Here is a 27,337-nt window from a genome sequence, read left to right on the forward strand (position 1 = left end):
AGTTTTTGAAAATTCTCCACACATTCACCTTGGCAAACTTTTAATTTATTTGAAGTGTACTATATTATAGTTTTGCTAATAAATGCATTTGCATCATGAACTAGTCTCGGCTTGCTCACAGCCAATTAACACAGCATGACCGTAAAATGGCCTATACATTTTGCATGTCACACTATAAATAACAATTAAAATTTTATCCACAAGCACAAAACACAAAAACACAATAAAACAATTTGCGGTTTATCCACATACTGTTTGAGAGAAAATCGAAAAATGCAAACGTAAATAAAACACACAAAACATACACAATGTGGTTAAACACTCAAAACTACCAAATAAATATAAATAAAATAAACAATTAAATAATAAAATCAAATAGACATAAAAAAAACAACAACACAACACGCACTCAAAAAATTATATAAATGTCATAGACATTCAAATCAAAACGAGAGCAAAATACTCACCCAAAAAAAATATATCAAAAAGAATCTGAGGCAGACCCCAAACTAAAACAAGCCGGAAAGCGTTTTGCACTTGCACTGGTTACAATGTGGCCTTTCCTTTTTTTCGAAGCTCGCTTTTTTGCTCTTTTTTATTGGCGCCTCATGTTTATGTTGTCAGGTTGTGTTTTCTCTTTTTTTCGATTTTTTTCCTTTTTTGTGTTGGTTGTGTAAACGAGTCAATTGTTTCCGCTTCGACGATGAGGCAATCGACTGCGTCTGATTTTATGGGTTTGAGTTGGGATTGGGCTTGGGATTGGGGTTTGTGTTTGAGTTTCTTCTCGTTGTTGTTATTTTATGGTGTTGATATTGGCAACATCCGTTTCGGGGCAAAAGTTTTTGCCATGCGTCTCTCTCAACTCTGAGGGCGTTTTGACATGGGCTAATAAGCTTGTTTCAGCCTGTCATTTCGAGCAAGATGAGAAATAGTCACAGCTTTGTCAGATTGCTCATTAAATGGGTTTAGTTGGGATAAGTTAAACACGGTGTGTGTTGTGTTGGATTAACACTTAACATTTTATTAATATTTCATTGTCAAGAGTCAACCTCATATCAATATCATAACACTCAGATTCCTTAAGCTAAGCCAGCAGAATTTTTAATAAGTATTATCTAACGATAATAGCCACGGGAGCGGTAAGAAATTAAAAGAGGCTCATTAACATTCCCATAGGGCAATTGCCAGTTACAAATTTGCGCATCTTATGTTGGCACTTTGGAACGTCAACTGTGAGACATAATTAACCCTTATTTGCACACTTTATGACCCGCACCATAAAAAGGCCATTTAAATTACAAGGCACTGCGTACAAAGTACAATGAGAGTTTGGCCATTTGGTAAGTGCACAGCAATTTGTTGATGACTTCAAGTGGGGCCCATAAAAAAGGCGGCCAATTGGTAAAAGGTGAAAGAGTGGTAAGCATTGGCTTTAAGACGAATTGTTCATTGTGGCCTTAAAGCTGCTTACAATTTGGCCGCACTCTAGGCAAGCCGCTTAACCTGCATAATCCAAATATCTGGCCCCAAACGCACTGCAGACTCTTGACCCTTTTTCATGTTTTTTTTTCTTTGGTTGCCTCCTATTCGAAGCCAAGCGCCATCAAAGTTGAATGCGAATGCGTGTCTTTTTCGGACAGTGGTCATCATCAAGTGGGTTTGCTTTACACACCAAAAAAAGCAGAAGAAGAATTGCTTGTTAGGTCATAAAAATTCAATAGCTCTGGGGTTTCAATTCGAATCCAAACCCCTTAAAATAAGAGCTTTAAAAGCAGGGTGCAGTGACATTGTCTGCGATTGCTAATGCAACTGTATTGAAACTGGTTCTCGGAAATTGTCCGTTAAACTGGTTCGCACTTTTATGACTATGACTATTACCACAGGGGAGGTTTCTTGGGCAGTTGAGCTTTTACTTAGCTCTTCAAGGTCTTCTCGCAATAATTCGCAATTTGTTAAAGCTCATGCAGAGGACATGTGTTGAGTGTTTGGCTGACCAAATCACAACCTTGTGCAGTGGCATTATCGCAAACAATGAGGTCTTAACCGAGTTGCGATTATTGCTAGTTGAAAACTTTAACCAATAACTCGCCCTTTGTGAGCTTTCTGCTCACGTTGAGGCAATTTTTTTAGGCTCGCAAGAGCTGACTTGAAAATAAATGTAAATCTTATTAAAATCTAGAAACAATTTAAAATATAGTTATAATTCAAGATTTTATTTTATTACACATTTCACTCATAAACGAAGAAGAAGAAAGAAAGCTGCAGTCGCAAAACAGTAGGTCCGAATGTTAGATACCAAAACAATAAACAAATACTTTATAGGGTCGAAAATGCATGTTAAATACATTTCCTGTTATAATACCCTACTAGCCTATGGGTAGTGCGTATAATAACTATTAAATCTCTAAGGATAATTTAATAAAGAAACAGATGCAATAATGTTCGAATTAAATTAGTCCAGACTTTAAGTTTATATACAATAAAAATAGTTTGTTTAAGGTTTTCTAAAAATATGTATTTATTTATTATTATGAATTACAAATGCTATCTTGAGTGAATGTTAAAAGCGTTCCATGTTTCCTACTCTGATTGATTTTTAGTTTTTTTTCTCTTCTTGCCACTGGTGATACTGGTTGAATTCCCAAGTGAAGAATATCCCGTAGAGGTAGAATCTCGACTTTCGCGATAAGTTCGCAAAGGTTTTCGTCTCAGCCAGACGCGTATTAGGAAATGAAGCTCACCTTTGAATGCCACCATAGGCTTGATCTGGTAAAGATATAAACTAATTTGAACTCTTTAAAATAGCTGAGTCAACTTACCCTTTCTTTCAGTGCAATCGTATGCACATGCCAAAGAAACTCAATCACGCCAATGATAAAGGAAAGGACTATACCAACAATGAGTACCACAAAGAGTCCTCCAACTGCATCCATATCAAACTGTCCGTCATCATTAGTAGGTCCTAGGCGATCACAGTGGGTTTCATTTGTATTGAACCATTTATTTCGAATCTTATAGAGCACGCCCTTCTCGCTGAGTCGCAGTATCCCGACACTAAGATTCGATCGAAATTGGGCATCTAAAAGGTGATAAAATTCAAATAAGCATTCATCATTAACTAATATCAGTAACCTTACTCAATGGCACCGCAATTCCGTAATGCTTCTCTCCAAAACTTTCCCCAATCTGAGTTAGTTGGCAATCACGCTGTGTTTGATATAGCAAATTTGTGGTCTCCATCAGAAAGGCATATCTTCCCTTGCTCACCTTGACGCGATCGACACCCTCTCATTGTTTTTCGTAAACGCATCCGGTTTAAACGACACCATTTTATTCCAGGCCATTCGATTTTCAGTGTCGTTCGACTCCGAGAAGTAAACCGAAGTGGCACCGCCTCGAATGGTGCCGAATTGCACTTTGTTCTGGTCAATCAGATCGTGCAATGAGGCAATGTTGCCAGTCATCTTCGAGGACGTAATAAAAGCAGCCAGTTTAGCAATATAAGTTTGCGAAACGAGCAGTGCAAAGATCCACCAGAAGGCGGTAAGCAAACGCATAGGCACGCCCCTATTAGAAGAGGAAGTTATAAAAATTTGATTAATTTTAGAAATATATTAAATATAATTAATTCAATTTCAAGTGTGATCATATCTACAAAATAGAAAATTAGTATAGATAATAATTGTTATATGAATGTTAGAATTTTGTTAGAGTGTTAGAAATAAAAGAATATTACAATCAGTTGTAGATAATAATTCATGGCAATTAACAACAAAAAAGGAATAAATACCTCGGCAACAGATCGCAGCCTTGATTTAGAATGGATCCCAGCACCAGCCACATGGTATTATGCAGATGCCAGGTGTTTTCATGCTCCTCCTCGTTGTCTTCATTGATCACCGGCGGTTCCCATTCGTAGGAGTCCATGCGACCGACCAAAATTAAAGCCATCGCCGAGATTAGCATAGCAACCATAAGATACAGCCACACTTCCATATTGTAGGGATTGAGAAAGCCATAGATATTGGCTTCGGGTGGCGGTTCCTTGTACGCCAAAATGCTAATTCCTAGTTGCATGAATGGCACCGTGAAGTCAACAACTGTGCGACGCGCCTGAGTAATGGTCAAATCACAAATGCCAATCTGTGCATTCTAATTTCAAGGTGGAATGGAGAGGAGACAGTGATTATGTCTATGGTATTTTGGGGAATTTATTATTCCGGTCACTTACATTGTCCATTAGCTGCCTAATTATACCGTCCCATTCATCAGTGGTCGGATCATAGCTACCATATTTGTTATCCCTGACGGGCTCAAAATGGAAATCAAATTTGCATTCCTCAGCCAGTTGATAGAGCAGGTCCACAGCGTAGCCCTCGAAGCGTTCATTCCCCTCATAATGCACGCCTTCCGGCTCCGGACTAGCAATGCAATTGTTTATGAGACTCAAGTTAAATCATCTACTTTTGGCTTGCGTTAATCATACTCACCGCCAGCTGAAGTAAGGTTTGCCCACTCGAGTGGCAACCGTATATTTAACTGGTCTCTGCGAGAAATCCTCTTTAGTCTCAAGACGTCTCTGTTTCACAGCTTGCGTAGAGTTCTCTCGGATCTTTTCGTAGAGCACCAGCTTACGCTCTTTGTTCCAGATGTGTGTAACGCGATCAATAATCGGATTGTAAACCTCGAGATTGAAGTCTTCTCGTTGACCATCTGCAGTTATGTGCAAACGCTGAGTTTTATACGGCGGCTTCACTTGTTTTGAAGGCAGCTAAAAACATATATGGAATAAATAGTTAATAAATATCTTATCAAACTATTTATTCTACAACTCTTACGTCTTTCATCTGTTGCACCAGATGCGGTCCAGGCTGCCAAAAGCCACGCCCACAGCCAAACTGAGGCGTATAGAAGCCAGAGCGTTGACTCAATTGCAACATGGCATTGTAGTAAAGCACAACTGCATCATAAATCAATTGAGTGGACAGCGAGGCAAACTGTAATAAGGCAACATTTTTTAGTATAAATCAGAATATAAGACAAACTTCCCTATCGTACTCGTTTATCTTCCTCATCCTCAAAAACATCAACCTCATCATGCACAGGCGGAGGAATATAAGCACGAATCCTCATGGCGGCAACAGCGACTCTAAACTCTCTGGAATAGAAACGATCGATGCCACTGAGATGTGTGTCCAAATTGGTAATAAATAAATTCTAAAAGAAAAGAGAAGTAGGGAAAGTGATGAAATGAAATGAAGAAAAAAAAAATCAACTTACATTAAATGCACCAGTCATGTTATAAACAATCGACGCATTGACTACGTCTGCGATGATATCAGAGGAACAATCAAGAAGCACAAACTTCTCACGTGAATTACTAATTCTTTTCCAGAGTATGCGATAGTCGTCGCCACCCTGAAATTCCTGCAGTTTAATGCCAGTCTTATGAATCTGATTATTGGCCAATATGTGTTGCAATCTGGCAAAATCTAAGAAAAGGCAAAAGAGTGAGTTGGGATAAGGGAAAGGGCAGTGGCTAAGAAATACGGTAAATGATTGTGACTTAAAATAGTTTTTGAATATTGAAATGAAACAATTGTAAATGTATAAGTTAGAACTGTAGTATTATATTTAGAATGAATTTAGATTTGTTGAGATTTGCAGTCAAAGTAAAATTTAACAGTTTGTTAGCGTATATGATAAAGTGATATTAGTAGCAACAGAATAATTAGTGGAAGTAATCGCAATGGTAATTAAAAACAACAAGTAGAAGTGTTACTAAAGACGGCAATAGAAATACTATAGTCTCAGCACAAGTTATATCATAATTATTATAAATTTCATTAATTTCCTCTTTAAAACTAATTAGCAACGCCACTTTTACTTACGAGCATCCCGTTCATAGGCAATGGTAAATGATTTCCAGTCAAAGGCCTTGCTGCGCAGTATATCCGAAAGGGCAGAGGATAGAATAAGTTCCGAGGGAGCTACATTGACGGTCATCTGATGGTTAATACGATCTCGTAGCGGTTGCTGCGGATGCCAGTCGAATTGCAGATGCGGAATGCCCGTCATATTGCAGAGCACCTCGACAATGTCTAGAAATAAAACGATGATGGATCATTACACAAGTTTTAATGTCCATAAATATTTTTGTTTAGAATGATTCGGTGAACTAACAAAACACACAATGAAAGTGCCGAGCAAAACAACGCAGCGCAACTAAATTGTAAGATCTAAACGAATTCCCCTGGCAACGATCCAAAAAACCACTCGCAAGTGTCCCATCTAGTTGGGAACTCTGAGAATTTGTATGTTTATTTACTGCAAAAATATATGTGAAACTAATGTTTTCCTTTGCCAATTTTATGCGAAACAAGAAGAATCATTAACGAGGTTAGTGGCATATCGCGAGAAGATATATATTCTCTAATTTTTACGAGTGTTTATAGTATGAATGATTCTCTCATGATCTCTGACTAAAAAACATGACATAAAATTGCGCTCTTTCGCTCTTTATTTTTCTGTTGGCTCTCTGTCTAGACTCGTAGACAACAATACACATGTCTGGTATAAAATTTTATGACGCTGATTTTGTTGTTTAAAAATAATTTAACTTATCGTCGATCGAAAGTCAACTTACCACTGCCTGTCTTTGAACTTGGTCCCAAAATAGCAGCTGCACCATTTCCAATCAAGTCACATGCTAAATAACATCATTTAGTATCAATTTTAATCGATTTATGTCTTACTCACTTAAGTCCTGCAATAAAATGCTGTCATCGAGTGTTACATAGCGCTTTATTGGTTTTAATTGCAGCGCTGAATCAACCGCATTCACCTCTTCGATCACAGCATCAAAGGCCTCGGCCAGATTCATTTCAGAGTCGAAGAAAATTGCGCCTAAAAAAGAAATATCGTAAAGTTTAAATATTACATATAGTAAACAACTTAACTTACCAATCTTAATAACCAGTCCATCATTATTGGCTCCGGCGCTTACAACTAATGCTATTAAAACTAGGAACTTTAGAGTAATCATGTCTTTAAACATATCTTCTTTTTGTCATTTTTAATCTCAAATGAATATACGCATGATATTCGATGCACAAATAACTAGCACACGCACACAATTCACTTTAATACGATATATACGTATCGAATAAAAAATATCCCAATCGAGCGTAAAAAATATTCCACTCGACGCTGCAAACACAAAATGTTGTATGGAGAAGCCAAATTGAACCTAGCCGGAGCGATGCTCGCGAGGCACTGAGCTGCTTTCAAAGTTGATTCTATGGATAACGTATACGTAGTGTGGCAATGAGATCGCAGAGACTGTAGAGAGTGCTGCTTATTATAGCACATATGTTGTAGGTGGGGAGCGGGGCCCAAGAGCCATTTGTTTTATGGACAAGACAATGGTCACAAAAACAAAAGCAATGCTACTACTGCTGCTGCGAAGTCTCGGCTATGTGGACTGCGACATGGGCTGCAGCTGGAAATGAGCCAAATAAATTGAAAGTAAATGTGGCCTGAAATTGGGTGTGTTTCGAATAGCCCAAGCGACAAAATTAAATGTAGGGTATATTGAATCGCATAAAAAATGGTGGCCAGCCAAAGCAGCTGAAAACCATATTCTATATGTACAAAAATACGAAAATATACATACATACGTAATCTTTTTTCCTCCAAATATTTATTAAATTATTAACCAATTCGTTGCCTAAATTACATATTTTCTAACTGGCTGTTTTGCTACGCGATTTCTCCTTTGAACTGCGATGCCGACTCGATGCCGAGGATCTTCTAGAGGATTTATCACCGCCGCTGCTGCTGCTGTTGCTTGATATGCGCATGGGTTTCTTTCTAACCCAAAACATTATGGCAAACAACAACTCTGCTTTTAGCGCCTGCCAGGGTGTAACACGCTCCTCAACAGCCACATTCTGAACGTTCCACAGAAACTCAAAGATGCCCAAGACGACTCCAAACACCACTCCACCGGCAAGTACCAAAAACACACCACCCAACTCTATGATGGACAACTCGTCGCCATCGACTTCGTGGGGTGTTTGACAGGTTACATTATGATTCTTCCACCACTTGTTCTTCAGCTTATAAAGCTCTCCCTTTTCACTCAGCTGTAGGATCGAAACACTCAAATTTGTGCGATAGTCAGCACCTGAAAATACAAATGCATTTATGAATATAAATATAATTCAGAAATATATAAATATTTTATATATATATATATATATATATATATATATATATTATATATAAATAATATATTTAAATAATGACACTTGCATTGAATTCTTTCATGTATATTATATAATAGCACATGTTCTCAAAAATACTGAATACAATACGTTCATCTCAAAAACAACTGATTTTTTTAAATTCAAAAATCTTAAAGTTCGTACCGTATGGATAAGTTAAAGTTCTACATATGTATGTAGATATTAGCTTTCTTTCATAAAATTTTTATAGACAAAATCTCCAGATATTTAAACCTTACCTAAGGGCACAGCCAGTCCATAATGCTTTTCTCCAATTTGTCCGCCAATCTGTCGCAGCTCACAGTTCCTTTCAATGTTATAAGTCAAACTGGTGGTTTCCATAAGGAAAGCATAATCTCCCTTCTCATTGAGCACACGCTTCACGCCCTCCTTATTATTGCTCGTAAAAGCCGAAGGATTGAATCCCTTCATTTGATTCCAGGCACGCTGGTAATCGGTGTCATTCGATTCGGAGAAAAACAACGAGGTGCTGCCTCCGCTCATGCTGCCAAAACTTACTTCATCCTGCTCGATGAGATCGCCCAAACTATTGATGGTGCTCTGATATTTATTGCTGGTCAAGAAGGCGGCCAAATTGGCAGTGTAAGTACTCAGCATCATTAGGGCAAAGAACCACCACATGCCGGTCAGAATGCGCATATGTGGGCCTCTGGAATTAAAAAAGGAACATTAGATTTTTTCCGACTTTGTGGCAACAATTCAAACCTGGGCAATATATCGCAACCCTGCTGCATAATGGAACCAACCATTAGCCAGCAACTGTTGTTCACATTCCAGATGTTCTCCAACTCATCGGATCTACAATTGCAGGATTCGGTGGCATCCACTCGCGATAGGAGAGCCTAGTTGGGATTAGGTGAGTTAAGATGATGGGAAAGACGACGCCAACACTCACCTGGCAATTAAAACAAAGGCCAACGTCATTATCAACTGTGCGAATATCATATAGATCCAGACCTCAGAGGCGAAGGGTTCCAAGAATGCAAACTTATTCTTTTCTTCGGGCGGTTTTTTATAGTGCAGTATGCTAATACCGAGCTGCATAAAGGGCACTGTGAAATCCACAAACGATCTTCGCAGCTGAGTTATCGTCAAGTCACAGACTCCAATCTGAGCGTGCTGCAAGAAAATTACATGATTACTTCAGGCTTAATTTGAAATATTTAATATTTCTTACATGATCAATCAGCTTGCGTATGATGCCATCCCATTCCCTAGTTTCTGGATTGTATTTACCATTGCCATTCACAATCGTAAATTCATAATCAAAATCCATGAGCTCAGATAGTTTGCCAATCAGATCCACAGCATATCCCTCATATTTTTCTTGACCCCTGAAATTCTCGTGATCTTCTCTGAAAATATCAACTCAATTAGAAACATTTAATTACAAATCTGTTGTACCTTACTGACTTCATCATAAAGTATGGCTCTTCAAAATGTGTCACAACTGTGTAAACTTTACGCTGCACTGAGAAATCTGTTGCTGTGGCTGATGTTTCCAATTCGGGATTTAATTTTCGCACCTTGATGCCATTATCTGGTGTCCAAATCATAAGAGGTTCATTTACTGTCGGTTTGTAGATTTCCAGATTGAAGCTTGTGCGTTGCCCAAACTCATTCAGTTTCATATTCTCCGTCTTGAAACTTGGCTCCACATCATCTTCCGATATGGATTTCATTTCAGCCATTATGGAGCTACCCATTATCCAGGCGTTGCTAAAGCGTGCTGAACAATCGCTGACAGGGGGATAAAACTGTTGTGCCGAATTAATCACATTGCGTATAGAGTTGGTAAACAGCACAACTGCATCGTAAATCAGTATGGGCAGCATCATTTGACTGCCCAGAATTTGCTAAAATTAAAAGGTCAATAATTAAAAACACACAATTTTAATAACAATCTTAGAGCACACTCACATCCACTTGACTAAATCGCGTCTTCTTGCGTTCATATGGATTGGAATCCACAATTTTCAGGCGTACTGATGTTATGTTTGCCTTAAAGTCCTCATTGTATATGTCCTTCAAGCCCGAACTGTGTGTATCCAGATGGGTAAGAAACCAGTTCTAAAATTGTATACATATAATAGAAGTATATTCAAAGAGAAGATACTCAAGAAAATTACTCGAAATGGTCCTTGCATTTTAAAGTCTACAGAGACCTTTAGCAATTCCTTTAATGACTTTGGATCGCAGTCCATAATTATGTGATGTTCGTGAAAAGTTTCGTCGGCATCCTTCCAGAGAATGCGATAATCCCCAGCGTAGTCTGCTAAATTGCGCAGCTTAACAAATTGGCTATTTAGAGCGTAGATATTCATGAGATCCTGCAAGCGAGCAAGTCCTGTAGAGTTTTTAAGTAAAAATATTAAAATCAGAAATATCAGATACATTCAATACAACTTACCATCTGGAGTTTCGTAGATCATAGTAAATGTTCGCCACTCATAGTTTGTTTTAATAATTTCATGATAGGCACGCGATAACACTGACAATGAGGGCGCCACATTGACGGTCATCTGATGGTTTAAATGATCCTGACGCTCAGCCTCCAATTTCCAATCAAATTCAATGTGTGGAATGCCCGTCATGTTGGCTAATTGCGCCACAATATCTATAGCAAAACAAAAACACGAAAATTACAAAATAATGATCGCAACATATGGCCCGAGAAAACATACCACTAGATGCCTTTGAACTTGGTCCGAAAATAGCCGCAACGGCATTGGAAAGCAGTTCGCAAGCTATACGGAAGAAATGGGTAAATTTTGTGAATAATTGTGTGGCGAAAATAAAATACTTACTAATTTGTTGGAGGAGAAAACTATCATTGGTTGGCATATAGCGCTTGATGGATATGAACTGTAGACCAAAGAATTTCAAATTGTTCACCTCTCGCAGAGCTTGATCGAAACTTAATTCGATTTCCTTTTCATTTTCATAGAAAATGGCACCTTTTAAAATGAAATAAATCACTAAATTGTTAAAAAAATATTGTTGTATTAGCTCGAAAAAACGTACCGACTGTGATTTGCGTAGCGAGGGCATGCTTTAAAAATAACAGCACGTAAATGTAAACTGGATACAAATGCATTTTTCCAAAAAAATATAATGCTAGCACTCAAACTAATTGAATTTTCTAAATGCAGCGGCCATTTCGTTGTTGAATTTTCTTCTTTTTTTTAGCTATACAAACACAGGCACCGATACACACACGCACTAACACTATAAAATTACGTAAAATTCGACAAAAATGTATATTTTCTGATTTTATATTTTATTTTCAGCTGTTGCTCCACGCGACCGCAGCATCCAGTCTTGGAGCGCTTAGCACGCACACTGACCGCCCGGTCTAACTATTTGCTGCTCACCAAACTAGCCGACTACACGGCGATAACTCAACACAAGTCTTTTTCTATATGTACTTTACCACATGGATGTTCTCTTCCATGCTCTCTTTGCACTGCCCATCAATCTCTTTGGCCATGTGTCGTTTGTCGGAGCATGGCATTATTTATGGCGCTTGTCGATGACGTAGGCGGCATCCAGTCTACCGTGCCATGCCCTGCTTTTCCTCTACGTTTTCATTCTCAATTCTCATTCTGTTTTTGATTTTGAGTTTGCTTTCCTCTTTCTTTTTTTCTTCGTACTTGTATTATGTTTGTCAGGGACTTGTCAGACGAAAGTGTGCCAAATAATGTGATGTTCTTGCTTTTGTTTGCTCTTGCCAGATGTTTTGATCACCAAAGTGGTCGATTAAGCTTTTGATCTTGTCGAAAACACTTAATGTTTGCACTAAATATAAGACAGAAACAGCAATGAGCTTGTAAACAGATTATAATATAATTAAAATCAAAGTCACAAGTCAAGGTAGAATCAATCAATCTCTATTATAACCAATGTTTATAGTACACATAGAAAACTTCAACCATTTTTCAAGACAATTCTGAGACCCATGTTGATGTTTATGTTTTAAGTAATTTACATTATTCAAATGTTAAATTTTCATTAAATTATTATTTATTGTGTATACTTAATTATTGATAAATAAACTTTGAAAGTATTGCATAAAAATAATAAACGAACTAAGAACACATCACTCGAAAGTACTCGACTGCAAGACTCTCCGTCCCTTTATTAATACAAATGTTAATTAAGAAAAATTTAATGAAATTAAGCTTATTTTAAAAAAATCAAAATATTGTTTAAAACTCCTCAAAAATAATTAGAAATCGATCAATTGCTCTTTGCTTTCAAGAAAATATTTCAAAATGTAGTTACAACAAACCCGAGATTTTTTGCTCGGCAGTTGCCTTAAAACCAGTTACATTAAACGTTCTTTAAGCATAAAAAAAATAAATAAATAAAACTTAGATTCATATTAATTAAATAGGAAGGTGAGTTGGCATATAATGAATGCAATTGTTGTTTAATAACGTATCGATGGGTTAGCAAAAAAGAAAAAAACAACATATTAAAAAAACTATGAACAAGGATGTGGACTTTAGCGTAATAAATTTCCAAACTTACGATGCTTATCTCGACTCATTTACGACCATCGAAGATGCCTGTTACTTAGCTGATGCACAGGTTGCGCGTCGCATTGCCAAATTGGGATATCGCTCAACGAAAGTGCCTTACACTGAGAAGGAGTTTCAACAGCGACACGATTTGGCAATGCAACAGTTGCAACCGAAAATAATGGGTATTGAGCCCTTCAGTAATTTCATGCGATCCGATTGCACCGATCCCGTCTTACTGCAGTTTAAGCACCGTGAAGTACCCATATTTAGCAAGAAGTTGTCAGTAAGTATTGCCATACTTTACGTTGATAACGTCAGAATAGTTTATTACGTATACCACCCGTAACTTCTGCAGACAATTGTTTTTACCACGTGCATTCATGGAGATGGTTCAGAGATGTCCGGCTATATAGATTTGGAAAATAGTTGGCAGAATGCAATGCGTCGAACGTTTAAACACACCAACTGGAGAGCCATCTATGAGGGTAATACCAAGTTAAAACCCAAACCGCAGCATTTGAGCTTCAGAAATCTGCGATACAATTTGGTACTATATAACGATAGCGACAATTTTAAAGTGGTGCACGACCATCGCTATGGCATGATGTTTATGCACAGAGGTGATCACAAACTGATTCCGGTGAGTGGAAAATCGACTCCATTCTCGAAAAATGTGCAACGCTCGATGGTGCATTCGCCTAAATTTGGTACCTATATATTCTACGATCACCATGTGCGCAAGAAGGTATAATTTTGGCATATCAAATTAATCGAAATGCAAAAAAATCAGCATTTTCGAACAGTCTATGAAATTATGTACAAAGTACTCACTCAAGCCGCTGGCTTGGGGCCAATAATAAAAATGCTTTCTATTTTTCTCGCTCTTGTTGTTTAGAATATGTTTAGCACAACAAACAACAGAGAGCGCCTCTCGCTATATCTTATTTTCTCGCGATATACTCAGATCTAGCTTTTAAAATTAGCATAGTTCAGTTGTGTTTTTATATATGGGCGACATAGCTCATTGTATTGTGGACCTCTCAGCGTGATAGTTGCAAAATTTCTTAGCAACTTTTACATCATCAGAAAAAAACGCACTTAAAAAACTTTAATAGAGCTATTAAAATACTAATGGCATACCAATAAAATGTGGTTTAAATATTTATATTATCCGTTAGTGTTAGTGCTATGTCTCGTAAAGCAATCTGTCGCAGACAGGCAGCAATTTTCAGTGGGTAAGTACTCGGAAAACTGGGTCAGCTGCATTTGCAACATTCTATATTTGCACTTTTTCACTATTTCACTCTAGGCAGCATTTTTACATCGGACAAGGATGAGGCGGAAATAGCATTTCGCACGGCAATTGACCGTGCCAATATTTTGGAAAGAAATATCGAACTCGTTCCAGTCGTGGTTTATGCCAACACCGAAGATAGTTTCATAATGGAGAAAACAGGTGCCACTTCATATATACTTTCATTACTAATCATATACATTTTAATGCCTCTTCTCTTGAAGTTTGCAATCTGATTTCACAAGGAGTTATTGCTATCTTTGGACCCAGCACTGGCAGCAGTTCAGGCAAGTATGAAGCTAATTTGATACAGTTTCATACTAAAGTTATTTTAATTTTTTTTAGACATTGTAGCTTCTATATGTCACACCTTGGATATACCACATATTGTCTACGACTGGCAGCCAGACAATCGACAATATGAACACTCTTCTATGACACTTAATGTACATCCCGATAATTTACTTTTGGCACAGGGTTTTGCAGAAATTGTTCAAAGTTTTGGTTGGCGCAGTTTTACAATTATTTATGAAGGCGAAAAGGGTAAAAATCGAATGTTAAAGCGACAATTTATATGTTCAATATTCTCTCTTTTAGAGCTACAACAGCTGCAAGATGTACTTCAGATTGGGGATCCCACTAGTAATCCCACAACGGTCAGACAGCTGGGTGCTGATGATGATCACAGACCCTTCTTAAAGGAGATTAAACTATCAACCGATAACTGTCTCATCTTGCACTGTTCGCCTGACAATGTAATGAACGTATTGCAACAAGCCAACGAACTAAAAATGCTGGGAGAGTATCAAGTAAAAAACTTTAAAATTTTTAAGAAAAATTCTGTATTTATTTTGTAAACATTTTGTAGAGTGTGTTTATACCCTTGCTTGATACACATACCTTGGAGCTAGGCGAGTTTCTAGGTGGAGATGCCAACATTACAACAGTTCGTCTGATGGATCCCACGGATTTTCACATCAAGAATGTGGTGCATGATTGGGAGGAGCGTGAGAAGCGAGAGGGACGTTATTATAAAGTGCTGCCCACACAGGTTAAAACTCAGATGATATTACTAAACGATGCCGTCTGGCTATTCTCTAAGGGACTTACCGAACTGGGAATTATCGAAGAGCTACAGGCGCCAGAAATTGAATGCAAACGAAAGAAACCCTGGCCACAGGGCAAACGAATCATAGAGTTCATGAAAGCCGTAAGAAGAATACAATTGGAATTGAAAATCAATTATATACTATTTTTCTTTGTATTTGTTAGCGTTCCGAGGAAGTTTCCACGGGTCGAGTAGACTTTAACGAAAATGGCCAAAGGAGTTTCTTTAGTTTACGCTTTATGCAAATCGAAGCTACCGGATTTTTAGATCGAGCCATTTGGGATCCAGTGAACGGCTTAGATGTGCTCAACGATGACGAGGAAACTGAAAAACGAGTGAGCCAAAAGTTGTCGAATAAGACCTTCATCATCTCCTCCCGCATTGGCGCTCCGTTTTTGACCCTCAAGGAAGCTGAGGAGGGCGCAGTACTGCAGGGCAATGACCGCTACGAGGGTTACTCCATGGATCTCATTGACAACATAGCGCGTATGTTGAATTTCAAATATGAATTCCGCATGTCCCCCGATGGAAAATATGGCAGCCTCAACAAGGTAACTCAAACCTGGGATGGCATTGTCAGGCAACTAATTGATGGGGTGAGTATGAAATAAATAAGCTACAGAAGTACAAATTTCTCAAAAGAAACAAAAGTGCGTGATAAGAGTAGAATAAAGTTATTGATTTTGAGAACCTTCCGATCCTAATTAAAAAATTTGAAAGTTATTATTATTTTGGTTTCAAAAATTTATAAAAATAGGTGATTTTTATTTTTATTTGCTTTATATTTATTAATTAAAAAATTGTTAATTATAATAATTCCAGAATGCTGACTTAGGTATTTGTGACTTAACCATGACCTCATCCAGACGTCAAGCCGTCGACTTTACGCCACCCTTTATGAATCTGGGCATAAGTATCCTGTTCTCAAAGCCGCCAATACCACCGACAGATTTGTTCTCATTCTTGTCGCCCTTCTCGCTGGATGTTTGGATCTATATGGGTTCGGCATATCTATTCATATCTTTATTACTCTTTGCCTTGGCTCGCATGGCGCCCGACGACTGGGAGAATCCGCATCCTTGCAAGGAGCCCGAGGAGGTGGAGAACATCTGGTTTTTGCATAACACAATGTGGCTTTCCATTGGCTCGCTTATGGGGCAGGGTGTGACATATTGCCAAAGTGAGTACGCTTAATAAATATCTGTGAAAGTATATAAAATTCACAATTTCTATAGAGCTGCTTCGACACGTTTGGTGACTGGCATGTGGTGGTTCTTTGCACTCATGATGTTAAACTCCTATACCGCCAATTTGGCTGCTTTTTTGACCAATTCGCGGCAGGCGAGTGCCATAAAAAATGCAGAGGACTTAGCGGCACAGACCAAGATTAAATATGGAGCTCTACTTGGCGGTTCGACGTTGGGCTTTTTTAGGGATTCCAATTTTAGCACTTATCAAAAAATGTGGACAGCAATGGAGAGTGCATCGCCTTCAGTCTTTACCAAAACTAACGACGAGGGCGTAGAGCGTGTTCAGGTTTGTAGACAATTGTACAGAAATCTTTGGTAAATATACACTTTCATATATAATTATGTATGTATATCCAAACAAAAATAAGGCTTTATGCACTTCCACCATGAATTGAAATGTGAATTTTTGGAGACGCTTAATACTCATTATTGTTTTATAATTTGTTAATTCTACTTATATTATTCTTTGCTCCACAGAAAGGCAAAAATCTGTATGCTTTCCTAATGGAGTCCACCACATTGGAGTACAATGTGGAGCGTAAGTGCGATCTAATGCAAATTGGCGGATGGCTGGATTACAAAAGTTACGGCATAGCCATGCCCTTTAGTATGTTATCCATGTGATCCTCAGAGATAAGCCCACTTAATGATCTTTATCCGGCAGATTCACCATATCGCAAGCAGATTAGTGGCGCTGTTTTGAAGCTGGGCGAATTGGGAGTTCTCGCGGAGCTGAAGCGCAAATGGTGGAAGGAAATGCATGGCGGCGGGGGCTGTGGGGGTGATGATGAAGGAGATGCCGACACTCCTGAACTGGGACTGGAGAATGTGGGTGGCGTCTTTCTTGTCTTGGGCTTGGGACTGATGGCTGCGATGGTTTTGGGCTGCACCGAGTTCCTGTGGAATGTCAAAACTGTTGCTATTGAAGAGAAGGTAAGGGTGACTTAATTAATAATTTATTCATTTATATTTACTATATATAAGAAGATCATAACATATGATAGCTAATTTTCCTTGTTTTCTATTTATTTTAATTGTTCATAACATATACAATTTTATAGATTTCCCTCAAGGACGCATTCAAGGCAGAGATAATGTTTGCTTTATGTATTTGGATCACCACAAAACCCGTGCGTACTAGCGTTGGGTCGAGCAGTTCTTCCTCTTCATCATCAGGCTCATCCAAATCATCAAAATCGAAGGGCTCCAAGTCCTTGGGCATATCCAGCAAGAGCCTGAAGAGCTCCGGCGACGTGGAGTCCTCAGTGCACAGCAAACTAAAAAAGATTGGGTCGATGTTCTCTCTCAAATCACGTAGAAGTGCAACGCCTCCAATTGAAATTGGCTGGAAAAGAGATAAATCCACCCAAATGAGCATCGAACCTGAGGCGGAACCGCATCGTGAGGAAGAAGTGCAGCAATTGGAGGAGCCACCAGCTGAGATGCTGCAGCGTCGTCATCATCATCACCATCACCATCATCATCATCACCATCATGAACCACAGCAGCAATCCATGGATAACCGCGATAGCAAACTAAGCAATGGAGTTTGAAACTGAGTTTAGATTTAATTGACTTAAAAGAGTGCTTAACCCACTAATGCCCTCAGATAGAAGGAGATTTTTAACAAAAAGTTTGGAAAATTTCAACTGCATTTACCAATCTATTAAAAAAGATTTTTGAGTTTTGAAATTTATTACACATATTAGAAAAAATTTATTACGAATTTTCTCAAAGTTTCCAAACCCGGAAGTTCACTTCAATTCAGGAAATATTCCCTAAAGACTCTATTCAAGGCGGAATCAGTCAAAATTAAAAAATCCATAAACAATGGGCTAAGAACTCCCTTGCTGTTGATTGAAGACTATTATTAAGAACTTTATATATTATATATGGGTTTTTGTGGTTTTTATTCGTTTTTTTTTTTGTGTTTTGTAATTTTTAAATTCTTTTTCAATAATTTGGGCATATTGACTTGATATTTTTTCGAATTTTGTCACAGTTATGTTAAACATATTGAAATTATTTGAGGAGAATCTCAGTTTTGTAAATCTGTTTTTTAATACTTAGTTATTTGCAATATTTATGTTAAGTTTTTAAATGTAATCATTTACTCTGCAAAGCTAATTGAATACGTTTGTTGCTGTTCGTCGTTTAAGGTACATTTTAGTTGATTATCATTCTACTTCTCCTCCTTTTTTTTTGGATTTTTGAGCTTCTTTCGAATACATTTTCTATACATTAGATTAACGTAGTTTTCTCCTATGATTAAATACAAGTATATACTTTACAAAGTAGAGAGAATAACTAACGGAATGAGAAAGCCGAGAGTTTGGACCTAAACTATACACCATACGTACATATTATACAGTATGCAAGCGGTTATAGTCATACAGTTATATACAAGAACATATAGCAAATGTCGATTATTAATTAATTATTGCTTAGCATAGAAATTAATTACATTGTTTCTCATATTAACTAAAATACTTTTTTTTGCGATTTTTCTCTGTCGAGTATTTGTTGATTTTTTTTTGGTTTTCTAAATTTTTGTTTGTTTTTTTTTTTTTTTTGTAGTTAAATTAAATTAAAATAAATTCCTTTAAATAATTTCCTAATTTGATAAGAATTTTGTTGTGTATGGAATTTTCAACACATTTTGGGCTTTTGCAAAATGCAGAGAGCGTTGTTAACCACACTGCGACTTTTCCACAATCACCAGATCCTTGTTGGCATGGCGTCGTGGTCAATCTTTTGCCGCAATTGCTACGGGAGGAAACTGACGCTCATCGTACAGCTTTGTGGGCGTGTCAATGGCATCGCACAGCTTGCGAAACTTGGCGGAATCTAGAGTAAAACATTTGATGAGCAAGTGAACAACTCGACTATCTTTATCACCACTTACCTGACATTGCATCCGTCTGCTCGCCACGCAAGATGCCGGCATAGCTGTTGTCCGGCATCGGCTCTGGATTCTCGATGAGCACACTGGCCGCACAGCTCTTCAACATGGTCAGCGATTGTTGTGGCAGCGTCGTCGCCGGCAGCGGCTTCGACTGTGTACGAAGCACGCTCTCGCTTAACTGCAACTCAATCACGTCCTCGAGAGCGCCACGCAAATCATGGACAGCAAGCAATTTGCAGGTGCCTCCTTTCTCCACATTAAAGTCGTGCATGTATAGAAAGCCATCCTCGCATGCAATCAGCAAACGCAATTCCTTCTGCACCCGGGTCAGCGCACAAATGTTCTTTAGTCCCGACTGCGGCAGCGCCACCGTGGCAAAGGCGCGATCCTGGGCAAGCACATCGCTCACTTGAGCAGGCAGCAGCAGCGAGGAAACCGCTTTGGTGAACATGCCTCCCCAGCTGGCCACAGGCGTAGCCTCTGGCACTTCCTCAGAACTCTCTGTTGATGTGCTTGTCGTTGTCTTTGCCGTCGTTGCATCCTTCGACTGGCTGTCAGATTTGGCCGCCACTTCAGCTGCAAGCGAAAATGCGAAATATTATTAATTGTTCATTTTTTAACATCATAAACGAGGGTTTCGTTTAGATTAACTTTTTGGCAGTTCTCTCACCTATGGCCTTCAATTCCGCCACCTCCACAGCGCGTGCATCAATCTTAAAGACGTGCACTGTCTCCGTGTTCGAGGAGGCGCACAGAAAGTCACCGCCCGCCGCAAAGACCAGCGATGCAATACGCACACAACGCTTGACGCCACGTCGGAACTCCTGCACCCGCTGTCCATTCTTCACACAGAACACACGTATCACAGTTCCACGCTCAGAGGCGGTGGCCAGCAGGGCGCCGCTAGGCGAGAAGCTAAGCGCCGAAAGGGGCGTGTCGTGAGCCTTGATTGTCATGCCCGTTCGCAGTTTATTGGCATTGAAGATGCGAAGCTCGCCGCTGGACTGGCAAATGGGAAACGCCAGATGCGAATTGAGGGAGAGCGCACAGAGACCCAACTCATTGGGCGCAATGTTCTCGATGGAGTGCAGGATCTTCATGTCACGTATGTCATGTATGTGTATGCTCTCCGCCAGACAGACAATCAGTCGCTGGCGATTCATGCGCACGCAGAGAATCTCCGAAGGGTAGAAGCAATTGCAGATGTCCTGTTTCTTCTTGAAATGCAACATCTTCAGGCAGTTGGGCTTCTGGGCGGTGACCAGCACCACCAGTGAACTGTTGAAAAGACGTTCCACAATCTTGATTTGTTCCGCATTGTCCTTGGCAAAGATCTCCTCGACTTTATCCTGCCCCGCAATTGAATACAGACGCAACCCGGCGCCGCTCAGCACAGACAGGGAACTACAACAAAGGAACAATTATAAATATATCCTGGCACATTCAATGAATAATATTAAGACAGACATCTAAGAAACAATTCCACCCTATCTCAAAACAATTGCTATTTTCCCTTAACGAATTTGTCATTTTGAGAAGCCATATTCTCGAGAAAACTTCAAATAATTCCTTCTCATAGTATCCTTTTAAATTTAATTGAACATACAAAATTTTCTTTCTAAAAGAACTAACAGGCGAGATGCGCATTCATCGCCCTCGTCATTACCTACCTTATAAATATGTGTGATTCATTATTCATTGAGCCCTCTCGGGCTTCCAAAAATTGCCGTAGTGGACGGTATTTCACGTCCCCATGGCGGGGTATTGGTTAAAGTTTTCAACTAGCAATAATCGCACCTCAGTAGAACTTCATTGGTTACGATATCGCCTCTGCGCAAAGATAACCTTTCGATGCCAAACAACACTTACGTCATGCACGTACAACTAGAACCACTTGCGAATTGCAAGCTATATAAAAGTAAAATTGTTCAACAGTTAAACTTTTTGTTGCTGCATACTTTTGGGATGCAGTTGTTGTTGTTATTGCATGAGGATGTGTTTTTGGGCATTTGGGCAATTGCATCCCCTGCATGCATTGCAGCCTGCATTGAGCAATTGCCTAACATTAGAGGGAGAAAAGGGTGATTCTGTTACAGGGGGTTGTTAATGGCAAAGGCAGCTGCTTATACTGCAGCTATTAAAGACAATTCTGAAATGAACTACAGTTGTGTAAATCTTGCATTTATAAATAGAACAAAAGAATAAATTAAAAAATTATTAAAGAACCAATTTAATATATATGTATGTATATTATACCCGCTACCAAACGTTTGATATTTCCTTAATCAAATAATCAAAAACTACTAGTAAAATTAATTATGTTAATCATATATATAATCAAATAGATATTAATCAATGTATAATTCAATATTTGCTTTATATATTGCAATAAAATTTAATTTTTAAATAAATTTAATGAATTGTATCAGCTGCTGCAACAAGTTACAAACAGTAGCTTAGCGCTGTGTTGCATGCGCTAGAGTGAGACAACAAGAATGTACTCGATGGCTGAGAGAATATACTAAAAGTCAGCAAAGCAAAATTAGTACATTTGGAAATATAAGCAAAGGTCACGCTTCATTTGAACGCAACTTCAAATCGAAAACATAACGATAAGCATTGATTATCAAGCAATATTGTAATATTTGAATTTATTTGTTGAATTTGCTTAATTATGCTACATTTTGAGATCCGGCTAAGAAATATTTTGGCTTGCACTACACTTTGTACTTGGTACTTATTGCTGAACTAAATCAAATCACTAGGCGACAATTGAGATTCCCCTTCAGCCAAATAAATCTGCATCGCCTTGTGGAGCAGTGCAATGCCTAGTTGCTTTTTCCGCTTCATGGCCCAGATCTGCGCCGGCCCGTAGTAATCGCCACGCTTCAGATTCGTCAAATGCTGCATGCCAAGTGCATCAATAATTGACGCCTCTCTCGTATAAGCATCCGTAGGCAGAATGTTGTGAAAGACATGCAGACAGACAACGCCACTGCCACTCTGCCAGATGTCCAGGATGCGCTGCAGCTTTCTGCTACTCGTGGCTGTTGTTCCTAGCGGCGGCGGCGATTTAAACAGCTCTGGCATTAACTGAGAGCGCGTTGACTTGCCGCGTTTCCCAGCTCCTACTGATTGCTGGTGCGCTCGTGTATGCTGTCGCATTGCATCATAGAGATGCGCATAGGGACGCGAACACTTGCCTTTACCCACATAAAATATAGAGTCCAAGAAGCGCGACCAAATCAACAATGGCTCCAGATAATTGCGTTCGCCTGGCAAATTTCGCGAGATGCGTGGATCAATTAGCATATAGATGAAACTCTGCTTCAGATGACCTTCTCTGAGTTGACCACGGCCCGTTCCCGCTGCTGCTGTGGCAAAGTGTGCTGCGGAGTCCACTTCATGCTGCATATAGCCCTCGATGTGTTCATAATCCAACTGCGAACGCAACGTATGGTGCAATTCCACCGAATATTTCATCTGTGCCGCCTTCGCATGCTGCTGCGCTGTAAGCAACGCATCCGTATTCCTTCTATATTTGATCAGCTTCTTGATGTAGAGACGCTTTGTGGTGTGTGTGATGGGTCCAACTGTGGCGCCCAGCTGTGTCAATTCGGCACGCAACGCATCCGTTTCGTAGTCTAGGGGCAGCGTTAAATTTGTGCTTACGCTGCTATCGAGTTGTGGAGTTGGAGGAGGGCGAGGCTTCGCTTGCGCCTTTTTAGCGGGCTGCTGCAACAACTTGGTCTCGTAGAAGACGAATCCGTTCTCGTCATCTGTGTGCACATACGCCTCCGTCATCTGCAGATAGTACTCCTCATCCTTCTTGACCAAGGGAGGCACTTCTTCGCCCTGGGCCGTGTGATAACTCTGCTCGAGCACTGCAGCCTGCGCCACTTGCTCCACCAACTGACCAAAGGCAGCTCTGCCTGCCTCGCTAGCTGGCTCTGCAACCGTCTCCTGCTGCTGCTCCTGCTCTTGCTCCTCTCTTAGTGCTTGGTGCAACTGCTGCTCATAATCGAAGTCATCTTGGCTTAGAGCTTGATCCACCAATGTCTCCACATGCTCCACCTGCAGCAGTGATTTGCGAGCACGCGAACGCTCCACTTTATCCCGCCAGCTCTCGATCAAAGTGCGTTTGCCTCCAGTTGCTTGCTGATCCTCCTGTTTGTTCGACAACTCCTCCAAATGATCACGCGTCAAAGTAAAGAGATTCACCCGCTCCTCCTGGTCCCGCTCCTCTCTGTCTGGGTAGCTGGGTTGCGGCTTATTGCGTCTGTGTGTGATATTAATGTAGTAAGGCGAAGTCACATCATGATTATACTTCAAATTCGATTTGGGCGTCTTTAGCTGCTGCTTCTTTTTCTCCTGCAGAATGTGCTCGCTGAGCTGCTGCAGCACTTCGAAATGGCATTCCTCGATGGCATAGTGCATAGCCAACTTGTTCTCATCGTCCAGCAGATCCAATCGTGCCCCATGTTGCAGTAACAGCGGCACCAACTCAACTCTGCCATACATCGCTGCAATATGCAAAGCTGTCATGTTTCCATCACAGCGCACATTCACATCCAGCTGCTGATCACTGCCGAGAAAGCGTTCGAGGGTGCGTCGTGCAAGTGGCACGTTCTTCATGCCACACACATAATGCAATGGAGCCAATCCTCGATCACAGGGAACAATGCTGCAGTCGATTGTGTTGCGTTCGAGCATTGAGAATATATCGGATTCGTTTTCATCCTCGAGCGCGTCAAGCAGCGTTAATGCGAGGAAATTAGCACGCTGCTCCATTTGGGAATTGATTGATTTTTCACACTTTAACTTTATGGCAATCAATTTGTGTTTCAATTTCCGCCATTTTCAATGTCACAATGTGCAGGGCGCTTTGTTGTTGTTTATGTTTTGACTGCGCCTATGGTATTTTTTCAAGTATTTTGGAATGACGGGCGTTGCCATATCGTTGTGGTCTCTGTGTGACTGGTCAGTGTTGTATAACAAATGAGCAAGCGAGCGCGCATTATTTTGAAATTTCCATTGTTCGCTTAAATTAATTAATAAGCATTTCATTTCTGCGGCAAAATCAAACGGCTTACAAATTTTTAGAGTATAATTGCTAATTTAGTCTTATCTCCTTCGTATTGTATATTTCGTGAGTTTAATATTTGTTAGTTTCAGAAGTAAAGATGTGTTGGTCTGCAAGCGCCAGTTGGAATTTGCAGTGCTGCACAACGTAAGCGAGTGCGCGTACTTTGAAAATTAGCAAACAGCAGCTTTGAGCTTTCATACGTACTTGAAATTATACAAACCCATTTTTGTGGGCCATGGAAAACTTTTGAGCTTGCGATAATTTGCGCTACATTTTATGCCAAGCACGTTTCACGGTATCCCCCAAAACTAAAATCAAAAGAGCAACAAATCGTATGCTGAGCGCAACACGTGTCTTGCGCTCGGGCGATTTGTTTATCTATTTGTTTTTGTTTACAGTGTTTATGAAATCAAAACTAGTTGCTAACAAAGAAGGCGTCGTCGCAAAAAAATGAGGCTCAAGGTCTTTTCTCAGCTTATGTGGGACTTGAACCCCCCTGAAAATCAATAGCACGGCGGCCTTGTTTGCGGTTTTGTTTTTATTTCTATTCGGTTGTTGATGTTTACTAACTAACTAGCAAACACATGATTAAATTATTTTTTATTTTTGTGCGTTGTTGTGACTTTGGCAGTTTATTTAAAAATGACGCATACAAATCTCAGCTGTAAGCGAACAAAGTGTAAACAAGAGGGTAATAAATTAAATATGTTCCAGGTGCAGTGAGGTTCATTCGCATTCGTAAAATAAAAAGCCGCAGATTACACACTCTATATGGTATACAAATGTTTAAATCATCAAGTTGTTTCTTAATATAAATATTTTCTATAATTTATTTCTTTTCAATTATCAATTTCGGGAGTGTTATCAATATTAAACATGGACTTTTGAGCCAAAGGGCATTAAAACGTGTCACAGACTCATATTGACAAAAGAGTATCGCTTCGCGAATAAGAAGAAGGAAAGCAGCACGCAATAACGATGGCCAACTTGTGTGGTGTAAACAGCTGGCGTAAACAATAACAATAACAATAACAACAAAATGTTGAATCGGTTTGGTGCACTATTCAAGCAGGTTTCCAACACGTGCTTGACACTGAGTTATCACAATAAATACATTTCCCTTCCACCTGCAATCGATACAGCAACCTGTGCCCTTGAACTTGCCATTCAATTAAATGCAAAGGGAGAATTTCTAATTGCTTTTTTGTCGGTCGGTGCATTCACCTGCTAATTGATTTGTTCTGATTAGAAAGCGTTTCGTTTGATATCTCTCTCTCGCTCTCTCTTGTTGCTCAGTTTCTCTTTGTTCTCGCTTTATGACGCGCGTCTATCAGCTTCGTTAGTGCTGTTGTTGTGGCTTTTGTTATTGTCTCACACACACACACTAACACAATTACTTGCGATAGTATTTTTTAAGTGTTTTTCTTTTTCATATTTTCGCCATAAGCAGAAATATTGATTGTTTTGTTTTTATTTTGTTTTAGTTGTTGTTTAGGCTAGTGCGTCACATGCACTTTGCTCAGAAAATCCCCAAGAGAGGAGTGGGGTGAGGCAATTAGAAAGAACGAGATAGCGACAGTGAGCTTGATTGGCAAGTAATTATATATTAAGCTAACCTCAATATGACATCAGCTGAGCAAAAATAAACAATGTTTAAAAAGCTTGAAATAATTCTAAAACAAGTTGAAAAAGTTTGCAAGTCACAAAGACAGCATCAGCTGTTGCGCATTCACACACTCACAGGCATATGCGTGTGTTTAGTGTGTCAATGCACGCATCTGTGTTGGTAAACAGAGATAGAGCTACTTTACACTGCACAGCAAGTTTAAAAATGTTAATTTGATGAGCTATTTCCTCTCCACTGTTATGATGATGTCAGCTATAGTCTATTAACAGCATGTTAAAAGGGTTTTGTGCATAGGTGAGTGTGTGCATTCATTGATAATGTCCATGTTAACTAGTGTAATGTAGTATTTGCCACCACTTCCCCCTTTTGTACATAAACTATATTTCATAATAGATGTATGCATGTCACTCTTATTAGAACTGGTTGTTTGCATGTTCTAATAAGCAAACGACGCCAATACACGCTCACACACACAGTCACATATACTGATGATAGGCACTGTTACAGTTCAGCTATTAGCAGCCATTGTTCCCCGCTGCCCACCCTCGTTCAGCAGCTGTTTCGCTTGTTTACTTGTCTTATTTGTCGTTGTATCTGATTTTTTTTGCTATTTTTTTTCTGCCACAATGACCTTCTTTATATGGAAGCAAGGCTTTTGCAATTGAGTTGGAGAAGGAAACAAGAGGAAAGGGGTTAATTTGTTGTAACTTACGTAAAGTCCTGGTTGAAATTCATTTGATATGCTGCCATTTTTCAGCAATCTGCTTCAGCTGCTTGTATCTATTTATTTAATACACACACTTTCACTGACTGCTTTTTTTTTTCTCTTTTTGGCGTTTTTTCTTATTTGATATGATATGTGTTGTTTGTGTTTTAATTTATTGCACTTTTCCACAGCAAAAATACAACAATTCACAATGAGATGGCACTGTGTTTGGCTTTTCACAAAATTATAAGATATAATTTCAATATTCGTCGTTGTTTTTGTCCGTCTTTGTTGTTTTTCTACGCTCTTCTTGTTAGCTTCTGTTACGTTTTCAAACAAATGTTAACAGCAATGCTCAATTGAGCTGAGCAGACGATAGTTTCGTTAAGTGAGTGTTGCTCACAGTTCATCGCCATACAGCGCCTATGTGTGCATCAATCGATAACAGTACACTTTCGGTATACATATTTAACGGTAATGAACGTCTGCTAACTTTTTTTTAAAATAAAAACTGCACAAAAAAACA

The 27,337-nt window shown here is 39.3% G+C and overlaps 6 protein-coding genes and 2 non-coding genes across 9 annotated transcripts; 3 read left to right on the forward strand and 5 right to left on the reverse strand.

Annotated features, from left to right (window-relative positions):
• Positions 1-2,002: 2,002 nt before the first annotated feature.
• Positions 2,003-2,142, forward strand: LOC127565367 (U4 spliceosomal RNA). The gene has a single exon (XR_007954694.1). It is a non-coding gene; the product is annotated as a U4 spliceosomal RNA (small nuclear RNA).
• Positions 2,143-2,504: 362 nt separating this feature from the next.
• On the reverse strand, positions 2,505-7,264 carry LOC127565250 (glutamate receptor ionotropic, kainate 2). The gene is given in 14 exon segments (XM_052002910.1): positions 2,505-2,766; positions 2,820-3,079; positions 3,138-3,290; positions 3,293-3,567; positions 3,791-4,152; positions 4,232-4,421; positions 4,491-4,771; positions 4,839-4,997; positions 5,059-5,217; positions 5,281-5,492; positions 5,892-6,101; positions 6,647-6,709; positions 6,760-6,906; positions 6,964-7,264. Coding segments are annotated over 14 exon segments (2,751 nt in total). The 5' UTR covers positions 7,058-7,264; the 3' UTR covers positions 2,505-2,580.
• A 432-nt stretch (positions 7,265-7,696) lies between these two features.
• On the reverse strand, positions 7,697-11,994 carry LOC117563742 (glutamate receptor ionotropic, kainate 2). Its single transcript, XM_052002911.1, is given in 13 exon segments — positions 7,697-8,188; positions 8,528-8,958; positions 9,015-9,102; positions 9,105-9,151; positions 9,205-9,428; positions 9,487-9,664; positions 9,723-10,165; positions 10,230-10,379; positions 10,439-10,656; positions 10,720-10,926; positions 10,994-11,056; positions 11,117-11,266; positions 11,334-11,994. Coding segments are annotated over 13 exon segments (2,715 nt in total). The 5' UTR covers positions 11,407-11,994; the 3' UTR covers positions 7,697-7,745.
• Positions 11,995-12,595: 601 nt separating this feature from the next.
• Positions 12,596-13,715, forward strand: LOC117563853 (cilia- and flagella-associated protein 299). Of its 2 annotated transcripts, none has more exons than XM_052002913.1 (3): positions 12,596-12,709; positions 12,765-13,118; positions 13,191-13,715. In XM_052002913.1, exons 2-3 carry the CDS (start codon positions 12,798-12,800, stop codon positions 13,584-13,586), a joined length of 717 nt encoding a protein of 238 aa, XP_051858873.1. In that variant the 5' UTR covers positions 12,596-12,709; positions 12,765-12,797; the 3' UTR covers positions 13,587-13,715. The 2 variants fall into 2 exon arrangements, with proteins under 2 accessions (XP_051858873.1, XP_051858874.1); XM_052002914.1 differs by having other exon boundaries at positions 12,601-12,709; positions 12,773-13,118.
• Positions 13,716-13,897: 182 nt separating this feature from the next.
• On the forward strand, positions 13,898-18,312 carry LOC117563849 (glutamate receptor ionotropic, kainate 2). The gene is given in 13 exon segments (XM_034242378.2): positions 13,898-14,070; positions 14,145-14,291; positions 14,354-14,416; positions 14,475-14,672; positions 14,727-14,938; positions 14,998-15,339; positions 15,402-15,833; positions 16,060-16,393; positions 16,396-16,417; positions 16,473-16,773; positions 16,965-17,094; positions 17,152-17,420; positions 17,549-18,312. Coding segments are annotated over 13 exon segments (3,030 nt in total). The 5' UTR covers positions 13,898-13,982; the 3' UTR covers positions 18,041-18,312.
• Positions 18,313-18,373: 61 nt separating this feature from the next.
• LOC117563851 (WD repeat domain phosphoinositide-interacting protein 2) lies at positions 18,374-27,150 on the reverse strand. Its single transcript, XM_034242380.2, has 4 exons — positions 26,818-27,150; positions 20,063-20,796; positions 19,393-19,968; positions 18,374-19,334 (listed from the first exon to the last, which is right to left on the reverse strand). The coding sequence occupies exons 1-4, from the start codon at positions 26,853-26,855 to the stop codon at positions 19,234-19,236; spliced, it is 1,449 nt and encodes a 482-aa protein (XP_034098271.1). The 5' UTR covers positions 26,856-27,150; the 3' UTR covers positions 18,374-19,233.
• LOC117566259 (U4 spliceosomal RNA) lies at positions 21,095-21,234 on the reverse strand. The gene has a single exon (XR_004571976.1). It is a non-coding gene; the product is annotated as a U4 spliceosomal RNA (small nuclear RNA).
• LOC117563850 (uncharacterized) lies at positions 22,039-26,803 on the reverse strand. Its single transcript, XM_034242379.2, has one exon. The coding sequence runs from the start codon at positions 24,181-24,183 to the stop codon at positions 22,141-22,143; it is 2,043 nt and encodes a 680-aa protein (XP_034098270.2). The 5' UTR covers positions 24,184-26,803; the 3' UTR covers positions 22,039-22,140.
• Positions 27,151-27,337: the final 187 nt, after the last annotated feature.

This window comes from Drosophila albomicans, chromosome 2L, assembly GCF_009650485.2.
Source record: "Drosophila albomicans strain 15112-1751.03 chromosome 2L, ASM965048v2, whole genome shotgun sequence".
Classification (NCBI taxonomy): Eukaryota; Metazoa; Arthropoda; class Insecta; order Diptera; family Drosophilidae; genus Drosophila; species Drosophila albomicans.